The sequence below is a fragment of the Ciconia boyciana genome, chromosome 2, assembly GCF_034638445.1.
Source record: "Ciconia boyciana chromosome 2, ASM3463844v1, whole genome shotgun sequence".
NCBI lineage: Eukaryota > Metazoa > Chordata > Aves > Ciconiiformes > Ciconiidae > Ciconia > Ciconia boyciana.
The window spans coordinates 66,701,599-66,728,119 of NC_132935.1; the positions used below are offsets into that span (position 1 = coordinate 66,701,599).

At 41.7% G+C, this 26,521-nt stretch overlaps 1 protein-coding gene across 3 annotated transcripts in view; it reads left to right on the forward strand.

The window, feature by feature from the left end:
- The window catches only part of CARMIL1 (capping protein regulator and myosin 1 linker 1), a 202,190-nt gene that overhangs the window by 169,816 nt on the left and 5,853 nt on the right, over window positions 1-26,521 (forward strand). For all 3 annotated transcript variants that reach the window (XM_072852864.1, XM_072852865.1, XM_072852866.1), the window contains 7 exons: window positions 5,878-5,944; window positions 6,264-6,460; window positions 10,516-10,622; window positions 13,416-13,848; window positions 19,397-19,475; window positions 22,290-22,523; window positions 25,256-25,390. In XM_072852864.1, the coding sequence (XP_072708965.1) occupies window positions 5,878-5,944; window positions 6,264-6,460; window positions 10,516-10,622; window positions 13,416-13,848; window positions 19,397-19,475; window positions 22,290-22,523; window positions 25,256-25,390 (1,252 nt within the window). The remainder of the gene's footprint in view (window positions 1-5,877; window positions 5,945-6,263; window positions 6,461-10,515; window positions 10,623-13,415; window positions 13,849-19,396; window positions 19,476-22,289; window positions 22,524-25,255; window positions 25,391-26,521) is intronic.

Here is a 26,521-nt window from a genome sequence, read left to right on the forward strand (position 1 = left end):
ATCCTGGGATCGCTTCCTGTTATATATGTATTGCTTTGCATTTTGGTCCTAATCACATTTCCAGCTGCTTGTATAATATAAGTAACTTTCCTGCCTATGCATTAAATACACAGAACACACTGGAGTACTACCACAAATGCTGTCTGAAAGAGAAACGGTGTTGCAGATTGATTTTTGAAGCATGCTGGAGAGTTGTTTTTAGGATGGTTTCAGTTTTCGAGATGTTCCGCAATGGATTCTTCAGTCTCTCCAGCAATCTCAGAGCAGCCCTAGTGAACGGTAGTATAGAAGATGGGCAAGAGAAGAGAGAACATGGATTCTGGCAGGGAAATGGAGTAGGAGTGTATGTGTGTGGATAGCATACAAAAATGAGAGTAATGAGGTTTGCCTGAATCAATGTTAGCTGAGAACTCCTGCATAAAGCCAAAGTTTCTGAAGGTAAAAGAAAATAAAAAAAAAAAAAAAAATCACCAAACAAACAAACAAAAACTGTGAGGACAGTAGGAAAAGAAAGGAGTGGAGCTGTGTGCAAGAACACTGTTCTTGCTATGCAAAGATAGCCCATTGTATCTTTAAAACTTTTAGCTACAGTTAAGCTTAGAAGTATGAACCGTGACAAGTGGATCATTATTGTTGAAAATGTCAAAGCATTGAAAAACTGACCTTAATATCCCTTCAGCAATTAAATGATGAACTTCATGTTATGTGCAGACTGTTTTCACTCTTAATAATTAAATGCCAGTGCAATATCAATTTAAAAATGCAGCACTTCCTTGCCGAGAAGCTTAATCCAGACCATGACTATTGACTTCTGCTACAAACGCTCTGCTAATACCTACGGTGTTGTTATAGCAGCAGTTCCCATTCAACTTGAAGACAAAACTACACTTCTAATAATTGTTTTTTCTTACTCTAAATTAAGGAGGAGCGTGATTGGTCATGTGCCACACAAGAGATGGGATATGGCATTGCTTCATTTCATATGATGGCTGTGCCGCTTCCTTTTTTTCTTTGAAATTTTTGAAGGGGAGAGGAAAGGTCGTGCTTTATTAATGGAATAGCATTCTTCTAATGTGCCAAAAGTGCTTGAAAGCCTGCGCCTCTAAGCCTCCTTATAGGAAGGAGACATACTGTTGCTTTGGATTAGGTTTATTTAAACCTCAGGAGAACAGACTTGCGTCCCTTTTCATTCTTTCAAGAGAAGCTTTGTTTTGTTTTCCTTGCTCTCCTGCTTTCCACAACAAACTGCTGATTTTTAATTCAGAAGCTTCCTTCAGACTAGGAAATAATAGAATTGCAGTTTTTTCTCACTACTGGTGCCCCAAAATGAAAAAACACAGTACATTGAGACAGCAGGCAGCAGGTTGGCACCATTGGCAAGTGCCATATATTGGAAACAAATGTCTGAAAACCTGAATTTGTCCCAATATAGATAAAACAAGAGAGATCACATCCTTCTCTGGTTATCCTCTGGAAACACAAAGTGTATAGCACCTCCAAATGCGAGGGATTTGTACCTCATTCTTGCATGTCACCTTTCCTGCTAAGACTTCTAAGTGTTTTGGCTTTAGTTTTCTTTATTTTGGTGACTTCTGGTTTTGCCTCCTTTCCTGAGAATTGCTATTGCTTTGTCTTCCCCATTCATATTCTTTTTTCTTTCTTTTTTGCTGCATGGAGACTCTCTGCTGTACAAGTGTAAGTATTTTTTTAGCTCTGCTGTTTCTGGCCTACTTGTTTATGTTTTTGTGCTCCATTTGCCTCTGTACTGCCTTGTGAGTCTCCTGGGAGACTGTAGTGCCATCCATCTGCACCTACAAATGAAACAGGCAGCAGTTCAGGGATGAGATTGGATTTTACAAAAAGGTTCAGCTAGTGTAGCATCTGAATTTAAAGCATCTCTTGGCTTTAAGACCAAACCAAAGCAGAGTGCTGATGTCGGAGGTATAAGCACAAACGTTACTGCTCAGAAAGAAAAATCTGTTGATTTGCTTTTATATTCAAGCGTCGTCCAGCTTAATGAAAGAATGGCTTAAAATGGGCATGAACTAGGGCTTTCTTGCCACTATGGTGGAAGAGATGTCAGGGGTTATCTCAGTTTGGTCAGTTGTGGTTTTTTTGTCTAGTTGAATCACCTTGAGCTTTTGACTGCTGTTCTCACCTTTTTGTGCTGTCGCTCGAAGCTGAAAACCTATATGTTGTTTTGCAGGAAGGAGGGTTGAAGCAAGACTGGTTGGGGAGCTGTATTTCAAGAGGGAGGGGGAAGTTGTTCATTAGTTTGTTTGAAATGTTTTGAAAGGGAAGTGATAGGAAGGTCACAGAGCATCCCTGTATCTAATAGGATTGAAAATAAATTACTTTGGAGGAGGAGGAGAAAAACATGGAAATGAGCATATCCCTCAGCACTGAGAGTAATTTCAATTATGTGTATAATCAAGGAATGTAGACTATCTGAGACCCTGTTGCTAAAAGCACGTTGTTTTCTAGCACACAAAACAAAGTGATTTTAGTTGTTTTAAATTCCCAAGGTATTAGTGTTCTTCTACAGTTGGTAATATAATTTAAGAAAACTCAAGAGAGCTCAGATAGTTTTGTGAGGAAGGGAGTCAGAAGGGAGGAATCTGGAAAAGTGATCATGGGAAGAGATCGTGGGAGTTTAAAGTTAGCTTGGACACATGAGAGTGTCTAACTCCAAATAAGCCCTTATTTGGGAGCGTGGTGGAGATTTGCTGGCTCCCATCTCCTGCAGAGGGGTACCTTCGTGGAGCCATCACCAGAGATCTCAGTGGCACAGGTGCACGCAGACTTCCAAGAGGGCCTCCCAAGACTCAGAGATGCAGTTAATCTTTTTATCTGTTCTGCCAGGCAGCCTACAGTGTGCTCATGGAAAAGTAGGCAAAACAAGGAATAAATTCAGGAGGTGGTCTGCTAGAATAGAAAGTCCCTGGAACATGTGGAAGAAGCGAAGGAGGGGAGGTTGATACCAATAGCTATTCCCCTGTAGAGGCCACGAATGAAGTGTTAAGGCAGGAGAGGTGCGCTGTGCTTGTGTGGCCAGAGGCGGTGGGAAGGCAGAAGGTGTGCGTCTGCCAAACCTGAACTGCTTTTGTGAAATATGGGAAATGGGGCTTAGGCTGGGGAGAGGCAGAGATCTTTCCCTAGGAGTTCAGATATCTCCTCTGGTAATGACATGTGCTCTGCTGCTGTAGCATACTGCACAGTGTCTGAGATACTAAGCTGAGATTAAGTCTAATATTTTGTAAAAAGAGCACACTGGCCTATTTAAATTAATGCTTTGACCCATTTTGCTCTGTGTGTGATCTAGAAAGTTCACTTGGCAAGAAGCCTTTCATCTGTGCACTTCCTAAACAGGCTAGAAAACAGAAGGTTTTCAAATAGAAGTGTATGTATAGCTATTATTCATGCTGTTAAAGCAAATGGGAGGCATCTCTATCCCTCTGCCTTTATCCCCAGCAACCAAGCTGCTGATGGATCATGCCAAGCTGACAGTAAGTTATAGCAGTGATCCAGAGACTGGCTTACGGTCATCAGCACAAGCTCTGCCGGGTCATCTGGGGACATTTTCTTGTCTGGGAAGGAAGATGAAATCATTCTGTTCCTGGCTGTCGGGGATGTCTTGGAGTGTTTAAGTCCCTGTACAGGAACCTCAAAACTTGCCCCGTGCTGTTTTGCACTGGTGCCCTGGGCTGATGCAGCTCTCAGCTTGCTTGTGTTCATCCAGGAGTACTCTGAACACTGGCCATGGCTGTGAAGTTACGGAGCAATTGGAGGTCTCCCATCAGCCTTGTTTTCTGTCCTCCTTTCTGATCATCTCTAGCGCATGAGTTGCTGCATTATCCTACTAGATGTAATTTCCAGGCGCACCACCAAAAAAAGTGGCAAGCAGACCAAAATGCATGCAAATATACATTAACAAGAGAAATAGGCTATGGCTGGAAATAAAACCAGGGGACCACTGATAGTGACTCCTAATTGCTGTCCCCCAAATGCTGAGCTGCTTCAACTCTTCCTTACATGAGGTGCGGATGCCTTTGATTGTTTCAGGTTTGGGTGATGGATCGGCCGTTGTCGAGGTGTGCAGTTGAGGCTGCGCAGTTGCGTACCCATTGCACAATCCACTGCAATTTTGGCTGAAAAAGTTCAGCACCTCTGCAGCCACTTGCCAACAAATCCATTGCATTTAATTTATTGGTAACTCTGAAAGTAATGTCTAACCTTTTGATGCAGTAACACTTTGCCTGCTCATTAGTTTCAAGGTGAGTCTGCTCAGGTGACAGGCTATTTCCTGGCTTGTATCATTTACTGGTGCTTGTCAAATGTAGAAGTGGAAACCTGCAACAGCTGGAGGTACCTTTTTTCCCCAACAATGTGCATGGCAATAAAAAGAGAGCTCTGTTGTCCAGACAGTGCTATCACTGCCTGCTCTGTAGTCTGCAAGTCCTTTTCTGGCCTTGAGAAGATGGGTAATAACTTCCCTATTACGAAAATCTGTCATAACCCTGAGCATGTGAATAGTGGCATAATAATCCTCCTGACTACTTTGGATGGGAATATGAATTCAGTACATGTAAGTCTGCGCACCGAACTTTCCATATATAAAAACTAGCAAATGTTTACCTTAATTCATGATTTGTCTGAAATGTCAATGCCAACTATGTCTTTTCTGGCTCATACAAAATTGATACTACTAAACTTGATTAATAGTTCTGTTAATGAGTTGTGAAACATAACAGCTTCCTGACTGACACTCCAGATTTGAAGCCACTAGGCTTCAAGACTAGCAAGTAAATGGAAGTATGTGGATGTCACTAAAGCCAGCATGTACGACTCTACCACAAAAGGAGCCCATCTTTGCAGAAGCTGAGTCATTTTAAATTAACTCTTTAGAAAACCTTCAGGTCAACTTTTTGTTTTATAGTTTTACAATGCTGAGCTATGTTAAGAGGTTCGGAATTGGTGATGCATGCATTTCCTGTAGCAAGACTGTCTTTCTTGCCATGCAAACTTTCAGAAGAGTTCAGGCAAGAAAATAAGGGCAACTCTTCCAAAAATAACAAACTCAGGTCTTAAATCTGAGTATTTATGCTCTTAAGGCAACATACTCCTTTTTTCTGGGAATGTGAAGATGAGAAAAATAATAGTGCATAACTTTCAGTAACTATGTTCAATGTATGCCAAGGTAACTTTCCGCCTATTCTCAGCTTATCTAAAGTCCAGGGAAGTCATGTGTTTGCTGGAGATACTGCTAACACTGACTTGGTATTTTTGCTTTTTGAAGAAGGGCTGTGTGCTCCAAGACTGCAATTTCCTAGGGAAGTTTGGTGAGCTGTGTGGTGGTGTCCAGAGGCATAGATACCTGAATTTTAATCATTCCCAGTAGCATGTCTGAGGAAATGAACTGAGGACGTGTATTTTGTATCAAAAATAAAAGCCAGAACAAGGGGGAGACTATCCCTGGTATTGTCATTAACTGTACAGTACTGGACGCAGTAATTAAGTTTTCTGTGCCTCATGATCTCAAATGCAGAGGTGAGGTTTTAATAGTTCCCTTACAGTTGGGGATCCATGAGTTAATGCTTGGACAATTCAAATAATCATCCTGTGTACAGCCTATGGTTTTAATGGGAAGAATAAACTACTTCCCTGGTTCTGTTCAAAGTCAGTTGAACAAAATGTCAATTTAGAAAACGTTCGGAATGTTTGAGAAGGGGAGGAAAAAAACCCATTCCCTCCTGGTGTAAACCAATTCAGATCTTGAAATGTTACATAGGCTTGAAGAACTGATTTAGAAAGGAAAAGGTGTTCTTTGTCATTTCTTCTGTCCACTAAAGTAATTTTTGTTTTGTTTTATGTTGATAGATGACTCCTAAATCAAAAAGGAAAAGCATCCACAGTAGAATGCTCCGGCCAGTGTCCAGAGCTTTTGGTAAGTGAGGATTTCTTAAAACCTTTTTGCTTTTTTGCTTGCCTGAGATTCTTCTAGGTAGTTCTTGACTGAAAAGCACAGGTGACTCTCCCTCCCTCTGGATTGCATTTCAGGCCCACACTGGTTGCTTTGCTTTGTGGCTCTGCTAGTGTGTTTGGTAGTAAATATTTGCTCACAGTGCTCTGGTCTGCTCACAGACATGTTGTGGCTGAGTTCTCTAAATGTGTTTATAATTATTTACCACAAAAGAGAGGCATGTCATTGTCTTTTGTTTTAAATAGCATGTTAAGTCTAATTAGAAAGTTTTGATTTCTCTTAGAAATGGAATTTGATCTAGATAAAGCACTGGAAGAAGTACCTATCCATATAGAAGACCCACCATTTCCTTCCAGCAGGCCAGACAAACGAACCTCTGGATTCATTTCAGAGCTGCCATCAGAAGAAGGGAGAAAACTGGAACATTTTACAAAATTAAGGCCCAAAAGGAATAAAAAGCAGCAGCCCAGCCAAGCAGCAGTGAGTCTACATTAAAATATTGCTGGCAATGTCGTCTGTTGATTGCTTTTTGCCATGAATCAGGTCTTGCAATGTAATGAGGACAACTGGTAAAGTTTTAAAAGCCATAAGCAACTACTTCATTTTTCTTCTGGTATTCATGTCTTTCAGTGTGCAATCCCTATTACAAGCTTTTTGTCTTGTTTGACACAGCCTAAAACCAGGATATGTTTTATCCTTTTTTAATTTGCTTTTGTTTTTTCATGGAAGCAGTTTCTGGAGGTACTTGGAGCTTTCAAAGGAAACACACAAAATATCATGAGACTTTCAATTATATTGCAAGGGTTTGTTAAGTCTTAATCCTTTTTTCTGCCTGCATTAAGATGTGGTAACTTGGCATGAATTCTTATTTCTATCAGCTCTCAGAGGAGCTACTCTGTGACACCCAGCTTCCCACAGCTCCTTAACTAAAGGTGGTGGTTGGGCCAGCAAATCTGCATAGTCACAGATCTGCTTTTCATGCTGGAGCCTGTCTTAGAAAAGCAAAACAGAAGAGCACTGTCTATGAAAGGCATTGGTGTGAACCCATGGAGTGTGGAGTTCCCGCAGTTCCATTTCCTTGGCATACCACATCAATAAAGATTTATTTCTGTATTGGTATGTCCTCGGGGTATGTAAGGACAGATCTGGAGGAGTTTCAGAGCTATCTCATGGCAACAGAGCACAGCTGATATGATAAGTAACCCTTATCAAGGGGCAGCCATTGCTTCTGAGTTATGTTGCCTAATAATGAATGCCTGTGGCCTCTTCTGCTTCCTGAGGATTGTCGGCAGAGATGACCCTTGAAAATTTCCCTAATGCTGGGAAAGATCATATCAGGCAGTAGAGTGCTTTTTGCACCACTTGGAAATGGAGAAACCTTCAAGCAGAGGGGATATCCAAGCCAACTTTCCATTCCCTTGCACTTTACAGGGAAGGATAGAGGTAGCAGAAGGACGGCCTGGTCTCTGCGTTGTAGTGAAAACACATCTGTGTTTACTTCTTCCAATTCCAGTTCTTCAGAAGACACATGTTTTCCCAGTTGCTAAACTTGCCTCTCTTCCAAACTTACTCAGCGCATTCTGTGCCATCTGCACAGGAGTGTGGAAGGAGTGGGGGCATGGGAGGGCAAGTGCTTCGCTACCAGGCATGGAACTAGGACACACAATATCTTGCTCAACAGAAACAAAAAGCTTGCTTCTTGGAGAGGAGAAGTGTTACTTCCCGTGATAGTGCAATGTTGTGGGAATGCTCATCCGTATTGAATTAATTAGGAAATGAGGGGTTTATTTAGTTGCAGAAATTGAAAGGAACTTTTTTACTTAAACTCATTTGTCCCTGTCTTGTTTTTATGGACCATTTAATTCCTTACTAGTTCTGACCTCATAACAAGTCTAAACAAATCTTTGAAAGACTTAAGATGTTTGCTTTGATGCTTCCGAAAATAAAACAGCCGAATTTTGAAGGCCAGTCATGAGTGGACTCTGTAGCATTGTTTGCAGAGTTGATTTGCTGCTGGGTTTGCCACTTTGAGAATGCAGAAAGCAGTGGTTAGGAAAAGCACTTGAAATCTGAGCGGCAAAATCTTGACCTTTTCTACCACTTAAAGCAGGTCTGTTGGGTTGTTGCTGTTCCCATTATTTCCATTTAGCAATTTAAAGGGTCTCAGATCATCATAGCTGTACTTCTCTGGTTTTGCTGGAAAACAGATTTGTTCTTTGAAAGCTGAAAAATGTAAGGAAAAAAGGGAAAAATGAAGAAAAAGATAAATGTAAACTTTTAATGTGGGGTGGGTGGGCGGGCAGAAGAAAGATTTATAGCTTTGTCAGAGTTTTTACTGAAATTAGTGTTCAGAGGGAAAAAAGAAAACCTCAGCATCACCCACCCCCAAGTAACTTTAAAGCAATACAGTGAAACAGTTGTTTATCATTTAGATTTTTGTGAGTCTTAACCTCATGAAATCTTCCAACATGTGTGAAGATTTAGTACAGCAAAGAGGTGAATCTATAATGTGTGAAAGAGATTGTGATTCATCTTATTTATTTCTGCTTCCATAATAAAGAAACGTAGAAGGCTCACTTTTAAACTTAGGCTAAAAAAAATAAAATTGACAAATGAAAACTTAACCTTTTTTTCTTTTTTAGCATTAGGAGCATAAAACACGAAATAAACCAGAGCTCAGGCTTCTACATTAACACTGATTACTAAAAGGCATTACAATAAACATCTATAAGAAAATCCTGTGCCTTGAGGAACTTATTAGGCCCTCAACATTTGTGTACATCTTTAATACATTTTTAGGAACTTGCTGCTGTTTCAGATGCAAACTGTTTTCTTTTTTGAGGTAGATCTTCTCATTTGCTGTAGATCTTTGGGTTCTTGCATTACTTCCCCTTCAGGAGATGCACTTGCCTTTGATACTTACATATTTGTTCCTACTATCTGGAGGGCTCCAGTATCAATATTAAATGGTTTCTCATTTCTGTTGAAATGCGTCAGCCACTTTTGGTTGACACATTTTGGTTGAAACATCAGTGTCAACTGTTTTTTGACTGAGAATGTAAATATTTACATTGAGACAACCAGCACTGGTATGACCAACCCAGATGTTAGTATATGCATTGCTGCCTAGTGTCAGGTCTTCCAGCTAAACAAGTTATCTACAGAAAGCCCCAAAGGTGGCAGAGTTGGCAGTCTGAGAAGTCATTGTGCTTCTTAGAATAAAACTGGTTTTTTACAGAAAATATGCAGTTTGACTGGCAACAAAGCAGTCATTACCAGGTGGGCTCTTTTCAGATCAGTATTACATTGCTACAGCAGGTATCAGTAAAATATTAACTATTATCTTTGATAACAAAGTAAATACTAGGCTTCTTACAAGGCTCAGCCATGGAAAGTAAAAAGTTTCATGGATGTGTCAGAGCATTAGTTCATATACAATCCGTTGTCCTGGCTTAATGAGGCTGAGTTTGATGTTAACAGTAGCTTTTAAGAGTATTTATTTTTCTTTTTAGAGGCATAGAGAAGAGCGTGCATTCCAGCTGAAAGGGGAAGTTGGGATTACTCTGAGTTATTGTGGCAACTAGGAGATTCCTTGATTTTAAATTGTTTCAAGTTACAAACCCTGGTATTTTGTGGCAGACTGATTCCTGGTTGTTAGTAGTACCAAGAATACAAGTGGGTTGGGTCTTGTGGAGTCCTCTGTAGTCACCTAAAAGGTTTCCATACGGCATTTAAATTGAAGGAAGTCTCTCTACTGGTAATAGAGCTTTTCCACATCAAAGCCACATGCGGGACCTAGACCACATGAGAAATCCTCCCAGGAGACAGCGTGTTTCAACTTCAGGAGGCTGCAGAGTCACCAGCTAATCCTCACAGGACCTTTGTGGTTGGCAGGTATTACTAAGTCAGCCTGATTTAGATGCCTTCAGTCACCCACATTCAAAACGTAGGCATTGAAACCAAAGAACGGGAGCAGGTTTTCCATTTTCAGACACTCAGTGAAAACCTGTGTTCAGTTCCTAAAGTGAAACACTTGATTCTGTATTTAGAGTCTCTGCTTTTGGAAGTGCTGGATTGAATGAATAATAAAAGACTGTGTTAGCCTGCTGGAGCTGTTTCTAAATCTCTAAATCCAAAATCCAGAACATATGTTTTTTCTCTGAGCAAGGAAACAACTAGCTGTTGAAAATACTTTCTCTTCAGGTCACCACCTGATCAGGATTTAATTTTTCCTTAACTGCTTTTTTTCCTTTTCTAACTGAACTAGTGCTCTATTCTCACAAGCCCAAGGCATTTGATTCCTGGCCTCATGCATTGCAGTATCCAGTTTGTCACTGGTGCTTTGGGTTACTTTGTGTTCGATGTAATACATCAACTGGCCTGACTAAAGGGGGAATTCCAGTGGTGATTCCGTTGTCTGCACTGAGGTTTGGCTGGCACACGCAATTTTTATAATGTCTTAACTCTTAATTATTATCATTGAAACAAATATGCTTAGAGTATTATATACCAGAGAGAGTTTTTTCTTCTGTCAGGTGTCTGCTGGAGTGCCTTCAGAAGGGGATCAGAATGGCCTCATGGGGAGAGTGGATGAAGGCGTAGATGAATTTTTCACTAAGAAAGTGACAAAAATGGATTCCAAGTAAGTTGAAATTTAATTTAAAAAAAAAATTAAAAAAAAAAAAGAAATCCATCCTGATAGCTGGGCAAGTAGCACTTCTGAGTTGTATTTGACTTCTGTTCCCAATATCCAGGGTTGCTGTTGTCAAAGTCAGAAAATACATTGTGAGTTCAATTACCCTCCCTTAAAAATGACTACTTTGAAATAAATTGCTTTAATATACCATGTGGGGGGGATTATTGACTAGTGTGTATTTTTATAATTCAGTTGACTTCATTTTACCCTTCAGCGGAGCTCATTAGAGCTGAAGCAGAGCTGTGTATTCGTTGAGGATCTCCTTTCCAGTGCTAGTAGTACACATGGGTGTCTCTGTCTAGTAAGGACTGCTGTTGGGCACAGTGTTTTGATAGATGACAGTAGGTTTATGTTGTTTTAGAAATATGTTAAAGACATGTTTGACCAATTTGTAGTGTTTCAGATTTAGGCAATACAATAATCTGAAAGCTGTGTCTCCTTCAGCTTTGTATAAGGGTTATACAGCTTATACAATTGCTTTGTAGCTGATCGTAAGCTTACAGAACCATGCATCTAGATGTTCTTGCATCCATGCATGTTTGTGCACATAAACACACACACACAAAAATACTTACATAAATAAATGAGAAAGCTAGGGCGATTTCCAGACAACTTGGAATGACCCCTTCTGTGCTGTATGTGAAATCCATTAAGGAAAATGGTAGGTGTTTCCTACCAGTGGCAGGAAAAGCAAATGTTTTAAAGTCACTGTGAGTTATAAATACATATAGTGACATGTCAAGCCATGTGTGATATACTATGTGTAGTGGTAAAATTATGGTAGCTTTGAAAAATGGATTAGCCACGTTAAGTTCAAGGTGCTCTCAGACTACCGCGTCCTCCTGTGCTTCCCTTGGGTGCCTGCCAGCCGCATGTTTCAGATGTCCCCGTGATCTTGCACTATCCCTGTGTGCCTGTCCCCAGCCATGTCCATTACTAAGGATCTTTGCTCCATTTGCTGCACCAATGGCTCTCTCTCCTGTTGGGGTGCTCTTATGCAGATGTGTTATACGCCCAGCTTTCCCCTCAAGTGTGAATACTTGTAAGATGCCTGTAGAAAATCTTACTGGCAGGTGGGTTGTTTTGGGGTGGTTGGTTTTTTGGGTTTGGTTGTTTGTTTTTTTTTGAGGATGCGCATCTGTACTATAAAGGTGACTTCTCTGTGTTCCTTATTGAGAGAAGGTGGCTGTGCCACCTAGTTCCTATTTCAAGCAGCGCCCTTAAGGGACAAGATCCGCCCCAAAGCTTTGTGAATCATGTGTCTGAGTCAGTTGTTCTCCTTTTACTAATGGGCAGATAAAAAACAGAGGTAATGCACTCTGGAAGCAGAGCAGAGTGAAATTGTATGTTGTGGTGGGTTGACCCCGGCTGGATGCCAGGTGCCCACCAAAGCCGCTCTATCACTCCCCCTCCTCAGCTGGACAAGGGAGAGAAAATATAATGAAAGGCTCGTGGGTCGAGATAAGGACAGGGAGATCACTTACTGATTACCATCACAAGCAAAACAGAATCAACTCGGGAAAATTAATTTAATTTATTACCAATCAAATCAGAGTAGGGTAATGACAAATAAAAGCTAAATCTTAAAACACCTTCCCCCCACCCCTCCCTTCTTCCTGGGCTCACCTTCACTCCCGATTTTCCTACCTCCTCCCCCCGCTGCAACACAGGGGGACGGGGAATGGGGGTTGCGGTCAGTTCATCACACGTTGTCTCTGCCACCCCTTCCTCCTCACGCTGTTCCCCTGCTCCAGCGTGGGATCCCTCCCCCGGCTGCAGTTCTCCACGAACTTCACCAATGTGTGTCCTTCCCCATGGGGTGCAGTCCTTCAGGAACAGACTGCTCCACTGTGGGTCCCCCACAGGGTCACAAGTCCTGCCAGCAAACCTGCTCTAGCGTGGACTCCTCTTTCTACGGGTCCACAGGTCCTGCCAGGAGCCTGCTCCAGCGCGGGTTTCCCATGGGGTCACAGCTTCCTTCGAGCACATCCACCTGCTCCGGTGTGGGGTCCTCCACGGGCTGCAGGTGGATATCTGCTCCACCGTGGACCTCCTCCACGGGCTGCAGGGGGACAGCCTGCCTCACCATGGCCTTCACCACAGGCTGCAGGGGAATCTCTGCTCCGGTGCCTGGAGCACCTCCTCCCCCTCCTTCTTCACTGACCTTGGTGTCTGCAGGGCTGTTTCTCTCACATTTTCTCACTCCTCTCTCTGGTGCTGTTGTTGCACAGCAGTTTCTTCCCCTTCTTAAACATGTTATCACAGGCATGCTACCACCGTTACTGATGGGCTCAGCCTTGGCCAGCATTGGGTCCACCTTGGAGCCGGCTGGCATTGGCTCTATTGGATATAGGGGAAGCTTCTAGCAGCTGCTCACAGAAGCCACCCCTGTAGCCCCCCCACTACCAAAACCTTGCCATGCAAACCCAATACATATGTGCATAGACAGCTTGGGCAGAGCTGTCTGGTGTTGGAAGCAGCTGGTTGCCCAGTGCAGATGAAATAGTTGCCTCTCTTCATTATACCATGCACAAGGCCAGCACAGGAATCCTCCAGACAGTATGATCGATGTTAATTGCCCAGTTTTTAATTTAGAGACACCACCTAATGACTGGGCCTAGGGCAACATATGGATCATACAAAAGATTGGCTTTGCCCAGGAGAATTCATTTGGTACTATTTAAAAGAGAGGGAGGAGGGGAGTGGAGAAGAGTTTAAAATGTCTGTGTCTTTTATTAGGAGACCATCAACTAAAAGTTCAGACAGCAGTGAGCCCAGTGAAGCAGGTGATGAGAAGAAGAAAAGGGACTCAAGGAAGAGTGGCTTCCTTAACTTAATCAAATCAAGAGGCTCCAAATCTGAACGTCCCCAGACTGTGTTGGTGGCAGAGGAGCCCTCTTCACCCAAGGTTGCTGCAAAAAGTCCAGCTGTGGACACAAGCAAGAAGGAGGTAAAGCCTGCAGAGCAGAATGGTGGTACAGAGCGATCCGAGGAATTAAAGACGCCAGACTCACTGGAGGACGCACAGCCAGACGATGCGACAAAAGCTGAGAGGGGTGACAGCAAAGGAAGCCCACAAGGAGGCCGGAGGTATGGCGTGCAGGTGATGGGCAGTGGACTTCTCGCGGAAATGAAAGCCAAGCAGGAGAAGAGAGCAGCCTCTGCTCAGAAGGTGAAGGCAATTTGATTTCTCTTGAGTTGTTGAAAAAATGAGCCAAGAGCTAGGTGTCTTCAGGGGAGGTGGGTTGGGTCTACAAGGGTTGGTGGCTGGGGCTTGACACATTAGTCCTGCTTTCCACCAGGGAGTATGGTTTTCCTGCAAGAGGATTGCTTTCTGCTGTGGTGGTTGAACACGAACATCCTGGCCAAGGACTAGGCTGCACATGTGGAGCAGGAGATGCACCCTTAAGCATTTTCTCTCCTCTTGTGGAGGAGGTGACACCAGCTTTTGTGCTGGTGTCAGGCCATCACAAGCACAGAAGAGGACACTTAATTGTTTGCATGTATTACAGAGTAATTTTTAGGCGACTAGTAAGCACAGCTTGGATGTCTCCACTCTATATGATGTGTGGTTTGTTCACGAGTAATAAAGCGTGCTTTACAAAAGGTAAAGCTAGGACAGACTTCTTACTGTGTGCCCCCTGCACACTGGTACCTCAGGTATTTGGCAGAATTAAGTACAGTGGTAGCTATCTGTACTCTTCTCTTTTGGAAGGTGATGTAGAAAGATGGAGAGATATACTGTATTTTAAATCATATATTCCATGCAGAGAAGTAAATCTGGCTTCCAGACACTGTTTATAACTATTCAGCTTATACTTTCCTTGTTGCACTTTTTTTATGTCCTTTTGTACCACACCTATTTATTTTCATGCCTTTGATTTCTGTATTTCAAATACTAACACTCAAAGAAAATAAGCATATGTTAGAAAAAATTAATCTGTTCCCACTTATCTGTCTGGATTCCCTTTGCTCTCTCTAATTTTCTCCTCTGTGAAGTGCTGATGCTGGGCAGGAACCCTGCTTCACTTCGCAAATGTGCGGAGTGGAATATCCTTGCGTTGCTCCAAATCATTTTGTGCTGACCTATTTTGCCTGATGCCCATTTCCCATTGAACCTCCCCATTATCATCCCCCACTTCCTCCCAGCTGCAGTTGGCATGTTCTAAAATTACCAAAGGATCAGCCTTTTCTCACTCCTCTCTTCCTCTTCAATGTGTAGGGCACTCAGATGCTATCCATTCCCCACCATTATCCCCTGTAATTTGGAAGGTGTTACCTTACAACAAAGCTCATCTGCAAGCTTAGCTGTGTTTTCCTTCCTTTAACACATTGCAGAGTTGTCTTGCTGTGACCAAGCAAGGCCCCCGAAGTTCGTTTTTACCTTTCTTCATAGTCTTATAGTACTTGCCATGGTGTTGGAACTGTTCCTGCAGACAGTGGAGTCTTGTAATAAGCAGATTCAAATTAACACCGTAGTCTATGGCTCATTAAAGGCATTGTCAGCATAAAAACGATTTTTCTAAAGAAATTACCCATTCTCACCTTTCTCATTGGTGCTGATTAGTGCCCATGAATAGTCTCATTGATTTCTAAAACACCAAGTTTTCAAGTAAAATGCCATGTGATTTTAAATAAGAGTGTTATGCTCTGCCTGTAACTTATAAAATACCAAGCTACTCCAGATTATATAAATTTTTACAACTGCATAAATTGTGCATGCTTGGTGCTCTTCAAGTTCTTAACACTTGTGATCTAAAGTTAGTCAGATCTGGAATGATGTGACTGAGGTAGGATCTTAGCATGTGTAGGGTTTTTTTAAGTGGGGAGAGTAAAAGTCCTCTTCAATTGACGAGCTTTCGTAGCATTGATTAAAAACTTGAATTTCATTTATCAAAAAGAAAAGTTATTGCCTTTTCACAGTATTTTTTTTTCTGTCCTTCACTTTTTTACTGGTTGGAAAGGTTACCCCTCTTCTTTCAGGTTTAATTTTCAAGAAAATAATATTATTTATCTTATTTTTTTTGTTAGATTTTGTAAAAATTTATATTTATGGAATGCAAAAGTGTGTGTGGGGGGGTGTTGTTTTATTTTTTATTTAAAGAGTGACAAGAAAACTGAATTGAAATAGGAATCTGTACACAGCAGGGCACTGAATTATCCATTCTTAATGTTGCCCAGACCACACAAAATTGAACTGCTGTTCAAAAGAATTTTTCACATACTTCATCCTAGATCGCAATATTGCATAATTTAGGTTTGCACTTTTATTCATTGTATTCATGAAGGTGAAAATCATACAGTATCTTGATGGTTGAGTTACAGAAGATGGCATCCCACTGCTGTTACATTGTTTAGCATGGGTAAGACATCAACTTCCCTAACATCTTCAAATTCATCAGAATTCCAGTATGATAGAAAATGATATTTTCCTTTAAGGGTACAGATGGCTGCTTATATTCTGAGCTATTTTACGTGAAAACAAAGCCAGAAGGAATTTACTATTTCATTCATACCCTACCACAGTTTTGTTACAGATACAAGTGATGAGCAGGTGCACAGTACATGGAAGATGGTAAATGCTTTTTTGTTTTCTTTTGCTTAGAATACAACGTGCAAATTGGCATTAATGGTAGAGATGAGTATTTGCAGATTAGTGTTACCGCTAGGTGTACATTAAAAGATCATTTAGCTCCATCTAGTGTTTACAGACTGAATTTTTAAATACCTCGAGCAAGACCTATGAGCAGACCAAGATCATCTGTAACCTGTATATTCACTCTCGATGGCACCCAACCCTGCAGTATTTCCCAACCTTGCATGAATTCCTATTAAAAATAGAGCCTGATCATTATTTATCTGTATGATAAATTCACCTGCATTTATCTGACGTGGTTGACAGCTTGTCAGAGTAAATTTTTGCAGCAAATGTTTAGTGTTGTCTCGGGACCGTAAGCAGTTTGTAATGTGTGTACAGTAGGTTGCCAAACATGCTAACATCCTAATTGCGTTTTTAAGTACTACACTAATAGATGCCAGCACTGGCTTTTGTGCTTGTCCCTGTACATGGTCATATTTCCCCAGTAGTCCCATAACTAGGGAGGGAGGAAGGAGTTATAGTGAAATTAATTTTCATATTGTCATACAGCTCTCTTAAAAGTCATTTACTGTAGCTAAGTGTTATGCATATATCTTCAATATTTACATAGGAAAATGAGTATTTTGGTGAAAGTTTGTGAGAATTTGCATTCCATGAAGAAATTGTTGGTAAATTCAGTTCTCAAAGGCTTTTTTTCCAAGGTATGGAAGAAAAATCCAGTAAGTGGAGAGTGGTATTCCCTTAAAAAATATATGGCCAAGACAGTCTTACAAAGAAACACATGGCTTTAGGCGGTGGAGAGGTGAGAATTTAGCCAAAATATCAATGACAGTCAAGAAATGGGAATAAAAACTGAGTTTTCACCCAGTGGTACAAAGCATAATGTTCCTGCTAGCTTTGGAGGGGACTTCATTTTGTCGGTACGGGCACCATAGCTTACCATTCTGGCCCTACAAGTCATTGCATTTCTAGAGTGCTTCGGACCAGAAGACTTTGTTGTTTGGTTTACACGTGCTTTTTAACATACAGATGATTTTATACTTGAAACCTGTAGAAATATAATCCCTAAGAGTGGATAGTTATGTCTGTTTTGGGGTAGTTTTACGGTACAGGAAATTTAATGACAATTGCAGTAGCATCCTCCTTAATGTGGTGTGCCATTTTAAGTGCACACCTGTACTTAGTGGAGAGGTCAGGAGATAGCATTACCCTGCCAGATCTTACACAGGAATGGCAGGCACTCAGCATCACCGTCCTTTTCTTTGTTGTATTAAAGAGAAGCTTTGTTTTAGGAGCTGTGAGATTACATAAGCAAAACGGAGGTACTAGTAAATCTCTAAGGCCAACCACACTGTTTTCTGCATCGCTCTCCAAAATCTGCTTCTCCTGAAATGCCTGTGTTGAATTACCACCACAGGGGAAAGACATGTGGCCAGCGTGGATATTTAGAGATCATTTCTTTATGTTTATATTTAAAATACTATTTTCACTCTAAATCTGTCAATTTTTCTATAATTAGTATGTGCTCCTGCTACTTGTAACCATTGTCTTCCTTCCTACGTTTCCTGTTGTCCAATTTTTATCTACGTGCTATACCTAGCAGTCTTTCAGATTGTAAGCTCCAGAGGGCAGTGATCATGTTTGACGTATGCTGTGTGGCCTGTGGTGGAGGTTTCTGAACACTATGGGACAGTCAGATCCCAGCACAAGTCATGCAGAGTTGGTGTTGGAGTAGTAGTAGCAGTGTCCTGAACATGTCAATGTGACTTATGCACGGGTATATAACCAAATGCAATGGTCATCAGCACAAATAATTTGCTTTAAGTCATTTGCCACACTAACTGCCTTGAAAAAGCAAATCAAAATCAAGATTGAAGCTGCCTGCAAAAGTCTATCCCGACTTTTTAGTTTCAAAAAAAATATCACTTTTTTTGCCTAGCCTTATTTCTATAAGGCTTTCTGTCACAGTATATCCTGCACTTATTTCTATGCACTTTTTATATCCTCTCATTTATCCCTCTGCTTAAGCTTTGGTAGCAGGTAGGACAGTAAAAGGAGGCTGGTTCTTTTACAAGCACATAGGCTGCATATCTAAACTTCTCCTGGTGAATACACAGGTTTCAAGCTCACTTAGGCTAGAGCTATGATATGAAAAAAGTCTTTGCACCTTTTCTTTTGAGACCAGGTTGTTAGGAAAGCTATTCTTGAGAACAGAAGACTTGGTAAAATATCAGCACATAAACAAGAGGCCTCCTTTCTTTAGAGGTGCTGAGTAGCCAGGAGCCCTTGTGATGGGTAGCTTTAAACACCTTTCAAGAAGTAAGGTCTATTTGTTTTTAAAGAAATCCTGTAAATACGTGGGCATTGCTTCTGTAGTTGTAAGTTTATCTAAAATAAAAAGTTAATCTTCTATGTGGAAGAGCATATGATCCATTCAGCAGTCTTATATTCAGAATCTAGATCTTCAGAAAAAGACTTATTATTTTAAACCTAAACAAGGAATTTTTAAATAGGAAGCTATCTTTGGAGACAAGGCTGTTTCTAACTAGCACCTTTAGTTTCAACTCCTGTACATTAGCAGACCTGTCACTTAGGAGGCAGAGCGTCATTGCAGCTTTGCTAGACGTGTGGCAGTATTAGTTATCAAATCTGTGTCGTTTTCGTCCTACTTAGATCTCCAAGACCTGAAAGAGAAACAAGGAGAGAGAATCTACCATTTATTACTGTTATTACTGTTAACTGTTACCTTCAGATATGTACTTATATACAATTTCCTAATCCATGGATTTTTATTGTAAAAAAGACTAGTTTGGAATGAAACTAATTGAGAATAGAATCCACTATAATGTCAGAAGAAAAAAAAAATTTGTGGTTACATGTAAACTTGTGATAAGCTTTTTCAAGAAGAGGGTACATTAACGGCGAGAGGGATGGGATACAATCAGGACCGGTAATGGCCTATTTATGTAAAGGTCAGGCCAGCCTCATTGTACACTTTGAAGACTTTCTCAATTGCTTTCTCTGCCTTATGGCTTCCAAATTAGAGCTTTTTTCTAACAGAACCACTGAGACGCGTTAATTACAGATATATTATTAATATGAGAGCTTTTCTCACTTTCAGAAACTTGGGAATGACGCAACTCCCAGAGAGTCTTGTGACACGACGATGAGCTCAGAACGACTGGACGGAAGTGGTACAGGTACATTTTGTTTTTCCTGCTATAAACTCTTTTCTAGAAAATGCAAAATGCCTAACCTCAAAATCTCACTTCCCTCTCCAGATTGTGTGCCTACAGTTGCTTAAGCAAAATATGAGCTTATGCTAAGTGGAAAGGATTAGAAACAAAGCTCACTTCTTGTACTGTGTTTGACAGCACTTCTCATGAAGTCAGCTCTAGGGCTGAGCTGATGGCTCAGCTTTTACTCCACGTTGCACAGGAGGGAAAGTACTCAGTGCATGTGCCTGGGGTGCCTTCAGAAGGGTGCTGACTTATAATGGAATCAGCAAAGCTGAAGCTGAACCCAGGAGCCAGCAAAAATGTCGGTGCACGAAGAATTGAAACTCCTGAATACACCTGATGACCTAAAATTGACCGATTTTCAAGGTCTATAGTGGTCAGTGCAGGTACCACCTGGAGTAGTCCTAGCTTTCAGTTGTTAGAATAGACATCTCATAGGCAATGGCAGCTGGCTCTTCCCAGGGTTTACCCAGCTTGACCGAAGCCAGGGCTGTCTGCAAGGCTGTGGAGGCCCCTAGACACTACACACATGCACAAAACAACTCTCCATCATGTACAAAGTGCTTGCAGTCTTGCAGTGGTTACAGCACCAATTCCCTCTGCATCTAGTCCTGCTGTGTCCTTGTCAAGCTGTAGTCCTGGGCCCTGACATGGCAGTACCTACAATGCAGCCATCTCAGGACAAGAGGAAATTCTGGTCTCTGTGCATACTTTTGGGACTGGCCAGTGAAGTGTTCAAAAGGGATTCAGCTCTGGTGGTTTGTGCGTACCACATTCACTGGACTGAAAGGAGTGGGCTGAACTAGGAAATCCAGGTCTGATTTCTCAACAGCAGTAGTAGTTATCCTGCAAGCATGGCACATAGGGTTGCCAAAACATAAAGAAGCGAGGCTGAAAAAACAGGCTGAAATCAAAATCCAAATGTGGCCATCTTGGTTGAGCACTTCAGAAATCGATTCTGAAGTTTTATGCCTTTCTAAAGCTAGTTTTAAAAGACAGCATATTCAGAGCATACTGAACTCTCTAAATCAGCACTTTTAAAGCCTGCTTATCTTTTGAGGAGGACCTTGTATACTGTATGTGCCTCCTGATATCATCAAACTGAAGTCAGAGGAGCAAGAATAGTCTGTGCTTGGGGCATTGGAGTAGCTGGGGGTGTCTGACCCCAGTTTTTCTCTGGTTCTTGTCTGTATTTGGCACACTTCACCCCCGCTTCACTGCACTGTGCATGCCCCTTCCTTTTGGCCTCCAGCTCTCAGTTCTTTCCTTACCACTCTTGGTTGAGAGCTCCCCAAGGCTGCTCTTCGCTGTTGCGACTGCAGTTTGTCTTTGTTTTGGGTTAATTTATTTTAACTTACTGGGTTCTAATAATGTTAGCAGGCCTGAGGTTAGGAAGGAAAGAGAGTTAATGGAAAATTGCTGGATGTTGCTACAGGAAAACTATAGATAGTGATGCAGAAGGACAATAAGGGATTTTTTTATTCCTTGCTTCATGTCTGGATGTTGCCTGCTTTTTTGTATGCACACACGCACAGGTGAAGAAAGTGTCCTGCTGTTTTGCTTGCAGCATGAAAGTCTATTGCTTGCATGCAGACACAAACTCTCCCTGTCACGCACTCACACAAATATATATGTGCCACACAACTCTTCATGGTGTACCAGAGTTTAACTCCAGCTGGGCTGAAAAACAGCTACATAAGCTGGAAAAACGTATTGGAGATTGGCTTGCAACAAACTATATCAACGCTCCCCTCCCTCCCACTTGCCATTAAAATGTCTGTGCTCAGCACTTTTGTAACAAGTAGGATTTCTGAATGGGAATAGCAGGTAGGTAGGTCAAGTCAGCATCTGTGAGCACATACTTGGCTTTGCCAAGTACCAAGGCTACCAGTCTGCATTTCAGTTAGTCTGTAATTCTCTTCTGAGAATAAAGATCTGACAATTGTGGAAAGTCCCAAGCTAACGTACAAGTTCCAAGATTATCATTATACCTGCTACGTACAAGCCTTCAACCTTCTGAAAGCTGCAGAGTAGGAAAGCGGGGCAGGCTTGTTTGCAATCTAGAGTCCGGCAGGCTTTCTGCCAACTTGCACGGCTAGATGGGACTGATTTATTGCTGGGAAGTCAGTGTAGCTTTATCTGTAAATACCTTGGTCTTTGTTCAGGATAAATAATGTGTTGATAAACTTGCTAATGTGTGGAAACCGTAATCCATATACAGTGTTATTAGATGAATCAAAATGTTATATAAAGAATACTTGATCTCGGCTAAGTTTCAAAATCTCCTCTAGAGCTTGCTAAAAGCAACAAATAACAAGATGTAGCCTGCTGATCGCATGTTTGGGATTTATTTTCTGGGCCAGGATTTCTCTGTTGATCTTGGATACTCAACCTTTTGTCTGTAGAGGCACAAAACAGCCAAAGGCTGCCTTTTCCACTGATCCATTGCTGCCTTCTCAGCAGGTAGGCTGTACCATCTGCTCCCAGAAATATGAAGGAAGAATAAGGTCCAGCCAGCCATCACTGCAAATATATTAAAAAGGGGGAGATGCCATCACCTCTGAGGCAATTGAATTATGAGGCTTAGCACGTGTAAGAACTAGCGTTTTTAGATGCTTTTCTTGCAGTGATTTTGAATGAAATGTTAGGGATCCTCTTACACACTCACACAGCAGTGATATGTGAGCTAATGATGGTATTTTCCATACAAGCATATCTGTGCACGGAGCCTTCTGTGTTGCAGGAGACTTTATTTTATGTGTCTGTTTATTTTAGTGCCTAAACTCCAGCAGACCCTTCCAGAGAGTCGGTTTGCCTCGAATAAAGGTGACTCCATCTCAGCATCATCAGAAAAAAATTCAAAAGCTGAACCAAAGGCAGAAGCTGGTGCAAAGGCCAGAAGTTCTTCCAATACACCGACCAGCCCAAAACCCCCACTGCAGTCAACAAAGCCCAGCCTAGCAGGACGACCCACGGTGCCACAGAAACCACGCTCTGCCTCTCGTACTGGTGAGGAGCTCTTCTGGGCGTTCATTATCCCCAGCTGGGTACTTCTGAGTGGTGTTTGTGTGGGCTACGGAGGAGACACCCATGGCCACATCCTGAACAGAAGTTAAATGCAGAGGGACAGGTTCTTCAGTCACTTGCTCTTGACTTGCATCCTTCTTTTCCACCTCCCTCTGCCCTAATTCAAATAAACTTATTAAAATGGTTTAATCTGTGATCCGCAATAGTAAAGCCTGAGGAGAAGCAATAGCAGCAGCAGCAGAGCTGTTTTGAGTTAGCCTGCTTTCACGGAAGAGGAGAGCATAGAAAGCTACTTCAGCATCAAAGCCCTGTTGCAGTAGCAGTGACAAAAATAACTGTATTTTCTCTAAACACCTGGCTCTAAATGCTAAAGTCCTTGGGGTTTTCTGGCAGGCTACTCTTAGCCCCTCAAGCAAACACCTATTATTCTTAATAACTTGCACAAACAGATTGTCTCTCACTCTCCTTTTCCTTGTTTTGCCTTTGTTTCTTTCCTTATTGCTTTTGACTGGAAGTAATTGTAACTGTGCTTTTATAACCGTGCAAGACTGGCATTAACTTCTGCTCTGTCCTAAGCTCCTGCCCAGATGATATCTCAAGGTTTCCAATAGCAGGAAATATTTCACCAGATCTCCCATACATTTGTCTGTCCTCTGTTTAATAGGTCAATGTCACAACCCCCTCTGCCCAAAGTACAGCTACTGCAGTTGAGGGGAATTAAATGCTAGTTACTGACTCCCCCAGTAGCTATGGCAAATACAGCTTATTAATTGCTAATGATTGAAAAATGTAAGCATAGCCATCTGTAAGACGTCGCAGACCTCTAGGCTTTTCCCATACTCACTGTTGACCTTAGAAAGATGTCATTTCTGGTGAGGACGAGGGGGCAGAGGGATATTATAGCCTCTTCCCTGCCCCTGATGTGTACCTGAGCATTACTTAGTCTCTGCACTCCAGTGGGTAGAATGTTGTTCAAGTACAGTATCACCTTCAGGTTTTAGATGGTTTTAATTTTATTTTATTGGCCATTTTAGAAATGGTCATAAAAGTGAGAGGTGCTGGGTAAGATGCTCATGAAGATGAATACAATAGGAAAGCATGGCTTATTTGGTGATGTTTAATCTGTAAAATAGGCGGTGTGTTATCTCAAAATCTTAGGTATCAGAAAGACCTGAGCTATCTGTTTCTGCCAGCTCTTACTTCCTGCAGCGGGAGCATACTGTGGGTTTAACACAGAGAGTAATTAATATTTACTCATAATAGGCCAGCTCCTCAGGTGGCAGCAAAAGCAGCACCATCTCTGTTGCAGTCTAACTTCTATCCTAGTACTTGTAGCAACCTGCTGGCTAAGCCCGCCCAGGCAATGTGATGAAGAAGCCAAGCAATAATCCTATTTATGCTTTTGCTCCTGCCATTGTTTCCAGCTCTGTGGCCAAACTAATGGTAGCAAATTTTTGCTAAGTAATCTGAGAGCAAAGGAACACAGCTCAGATGTCCACAAATTATCGAAGACTGAAAGTGGTTCCTCAATAAAGCACATAACAGCTTTGGTTCAGAAATATATAGCTGTGTTTGCCAAGTGCTGTGCTCATCCATATGTTGATACCAAGCTTCCCAAAGCAACTGGCCTCACAGGCACATTGAAAGCGTGGAGAAGGTCCAAGAATTGGTGTATCTGTTCAGATCGAGTTGCATTTGGAAGGTCATCGCTTTCCTTTGTTGAAAGTAAAAAGATTGACTCCTTTGTGGTGACTTTTCAACAGTGAGATAAATTTCTATTAATTTCCAGTATGCAACTGAATTAACTCATTGTACAAATACGCAATATAGGTGATACTTTGAGTTCCTTTTTCCTTCTATCAATACTAATGCGTGTTCCTAGTTCCTCTGTTGCATACATATGCCACTGTTTAGTCCTTGGGAAGCAAACATACAAGCAGTTTAATTAATCCATTGTAGCTGTACTTCCCTGCTGTCCAAACAAAGGCTGTCTAGTGTAAGACTGAAAAGGTCTTCCTGTAAGGACTGTGAAGATGTTAGTCAACTCGCCATACATAACGCATATCCAGCCTTTTAGAGAAACAAGATATCCAGATGGTTTAAACTATGGATTTGAATTTAAATTCCAGATTTCCTCATGGTCGAGAGGACAAAGTATTTTTTCTATTTAGAGAATCTTTGCAGATGCTATCATGTTATGTACTGGCAATTTATTCCTGGAAGTACAGAGTTCTATAGGCTATTTATGAAATTTGTTTCACTGGTTCACTTTTATGTCTTATAACTGTGAAACAGCACACCTAAATCGATCAGTTCATTATGTTTCAGGACAATAAAAATATAAATAGAACAAATATTTCCAAAAATCCATCCAAAATAATTTTCAGCTGTTCTTTACAAATTGCATACTTATGTCTTTCAGGAAATTTGGTTGGTCCCATCAGATTTCTATTTGTGCTACAATAGCAGTACACGTTAAAAATGCTGAAATTGAGATCTTTGCCTTGGCTATTAAAATTCTTTCACCTGGACTGAGGGCCATCATGTGTTCTCTTGACATAATGTAAATTCCTGAATCCTTCTTTTTCTGACACAGATTCTAGCTGTTTCTTGTTTGTGTGTTGTGTTGAGGTTTGGCCCATCATAACAGCACCATTTCTGTGAGCTACAGCACAAATATAACTTCTCACCCTTTTGTTCGTGGTATTCCACAGAGGATGCTCCGGAGTCTCCCTCTGGGCCCAGTTCCCCAAAAGTTGCCCTGCTTCCACCTGTGCTGAAGAAAGTTCCTTCTGATAAAGAAAAGGATGGTCAGAGCAGCCCCACAGTCAGATCGTTTTCTCAAGAAGGTAGGAATGTTGGTATAAATGTTGTTCCAGCGTGCTCATCTTTACTAGAATTCGATGTGGCATTGTCCCCTGATTTGTTTTCACTTGGAAGGGAAGAGGGTGATTCAGTTGGAGGAAAAAAGAGCAAGGAAAGTGTATCTGGTCACCTGTTCCCCATCTCCTTCACCCATGGGTTGATGCTCTATATTTTCTTCCTTTGATCAAACCAAGTGAAAGATTAATCCCTTGGTATTAATAATGTAGCTGAACAATTAAGGGACTCTGTGTTGTATATACTATGGTTTAGTTTGGTCTGAATTGAGATGCTGATCGATATTGGTCGCACACAATAATGTGAAATGCAGCTCTCTGGTTCAGCACATTTCCAGGGAAGCAGCCAAGACTTTGCTCCTTGCAGCCAGCCTGTTGCTCTGTTTGTACTCTTCCTTTCTGTGGGGTCGCTGCATGTGACTGAGCTCACCTCCTCCTCAGGCAATGTGTCTCTGTGTTCCAGGGCAGGGCTTGGTACCTTTTACACACAATAGTAGGCTGCTGCCTTGTCTTTGCTGCTTTTCATGTGTGCGCTAGATTTCTACTTTTGCTGATGCATTTGTTTGTCCATAGTTGTCTCTTAGAAGAGCTAAGGCTTCCTCTGATAGCATAGGATATGTGGAGAAGTAGTCACAGAAATATTGCTCAACATGGTGTTAGTTGGCACAAATGACAAGGTTTGACATCTGGGGGTGAGATCTCTTCCTTCCTGGGACCCTACTCAAGCAAGACAGTGAGCCCTGTTTCCATCCCAAGGTGATTCCCATCACTTAAGCAGTGAGACAAAGGGGTGCCCTTTCACACTCTGCCAGCAGTTTTTCAGAGTGTAGGATGGGGACAGATGAGTCAAGGCAGATACGTAACACTGGGTTGTGAAGACTGAGCAGTTGTACTGCCCACAGAGCCCACCATTACCCTCTAGAGGAGAGAAGGGGCAAAGCCATCCCCAGAGCAGGATGGTCCAGAGGTGTATTTTGAGAAGCTTTTCCCTTTCTCTCCTAAAACTACCATTTCCTTTATGAAGTGACTTATATCACAGTCTTGGTTTTGCTCTGCTTGGAAAGTAGTTGCTGTGGTGGCTACCGTTTGGTGACCATATGT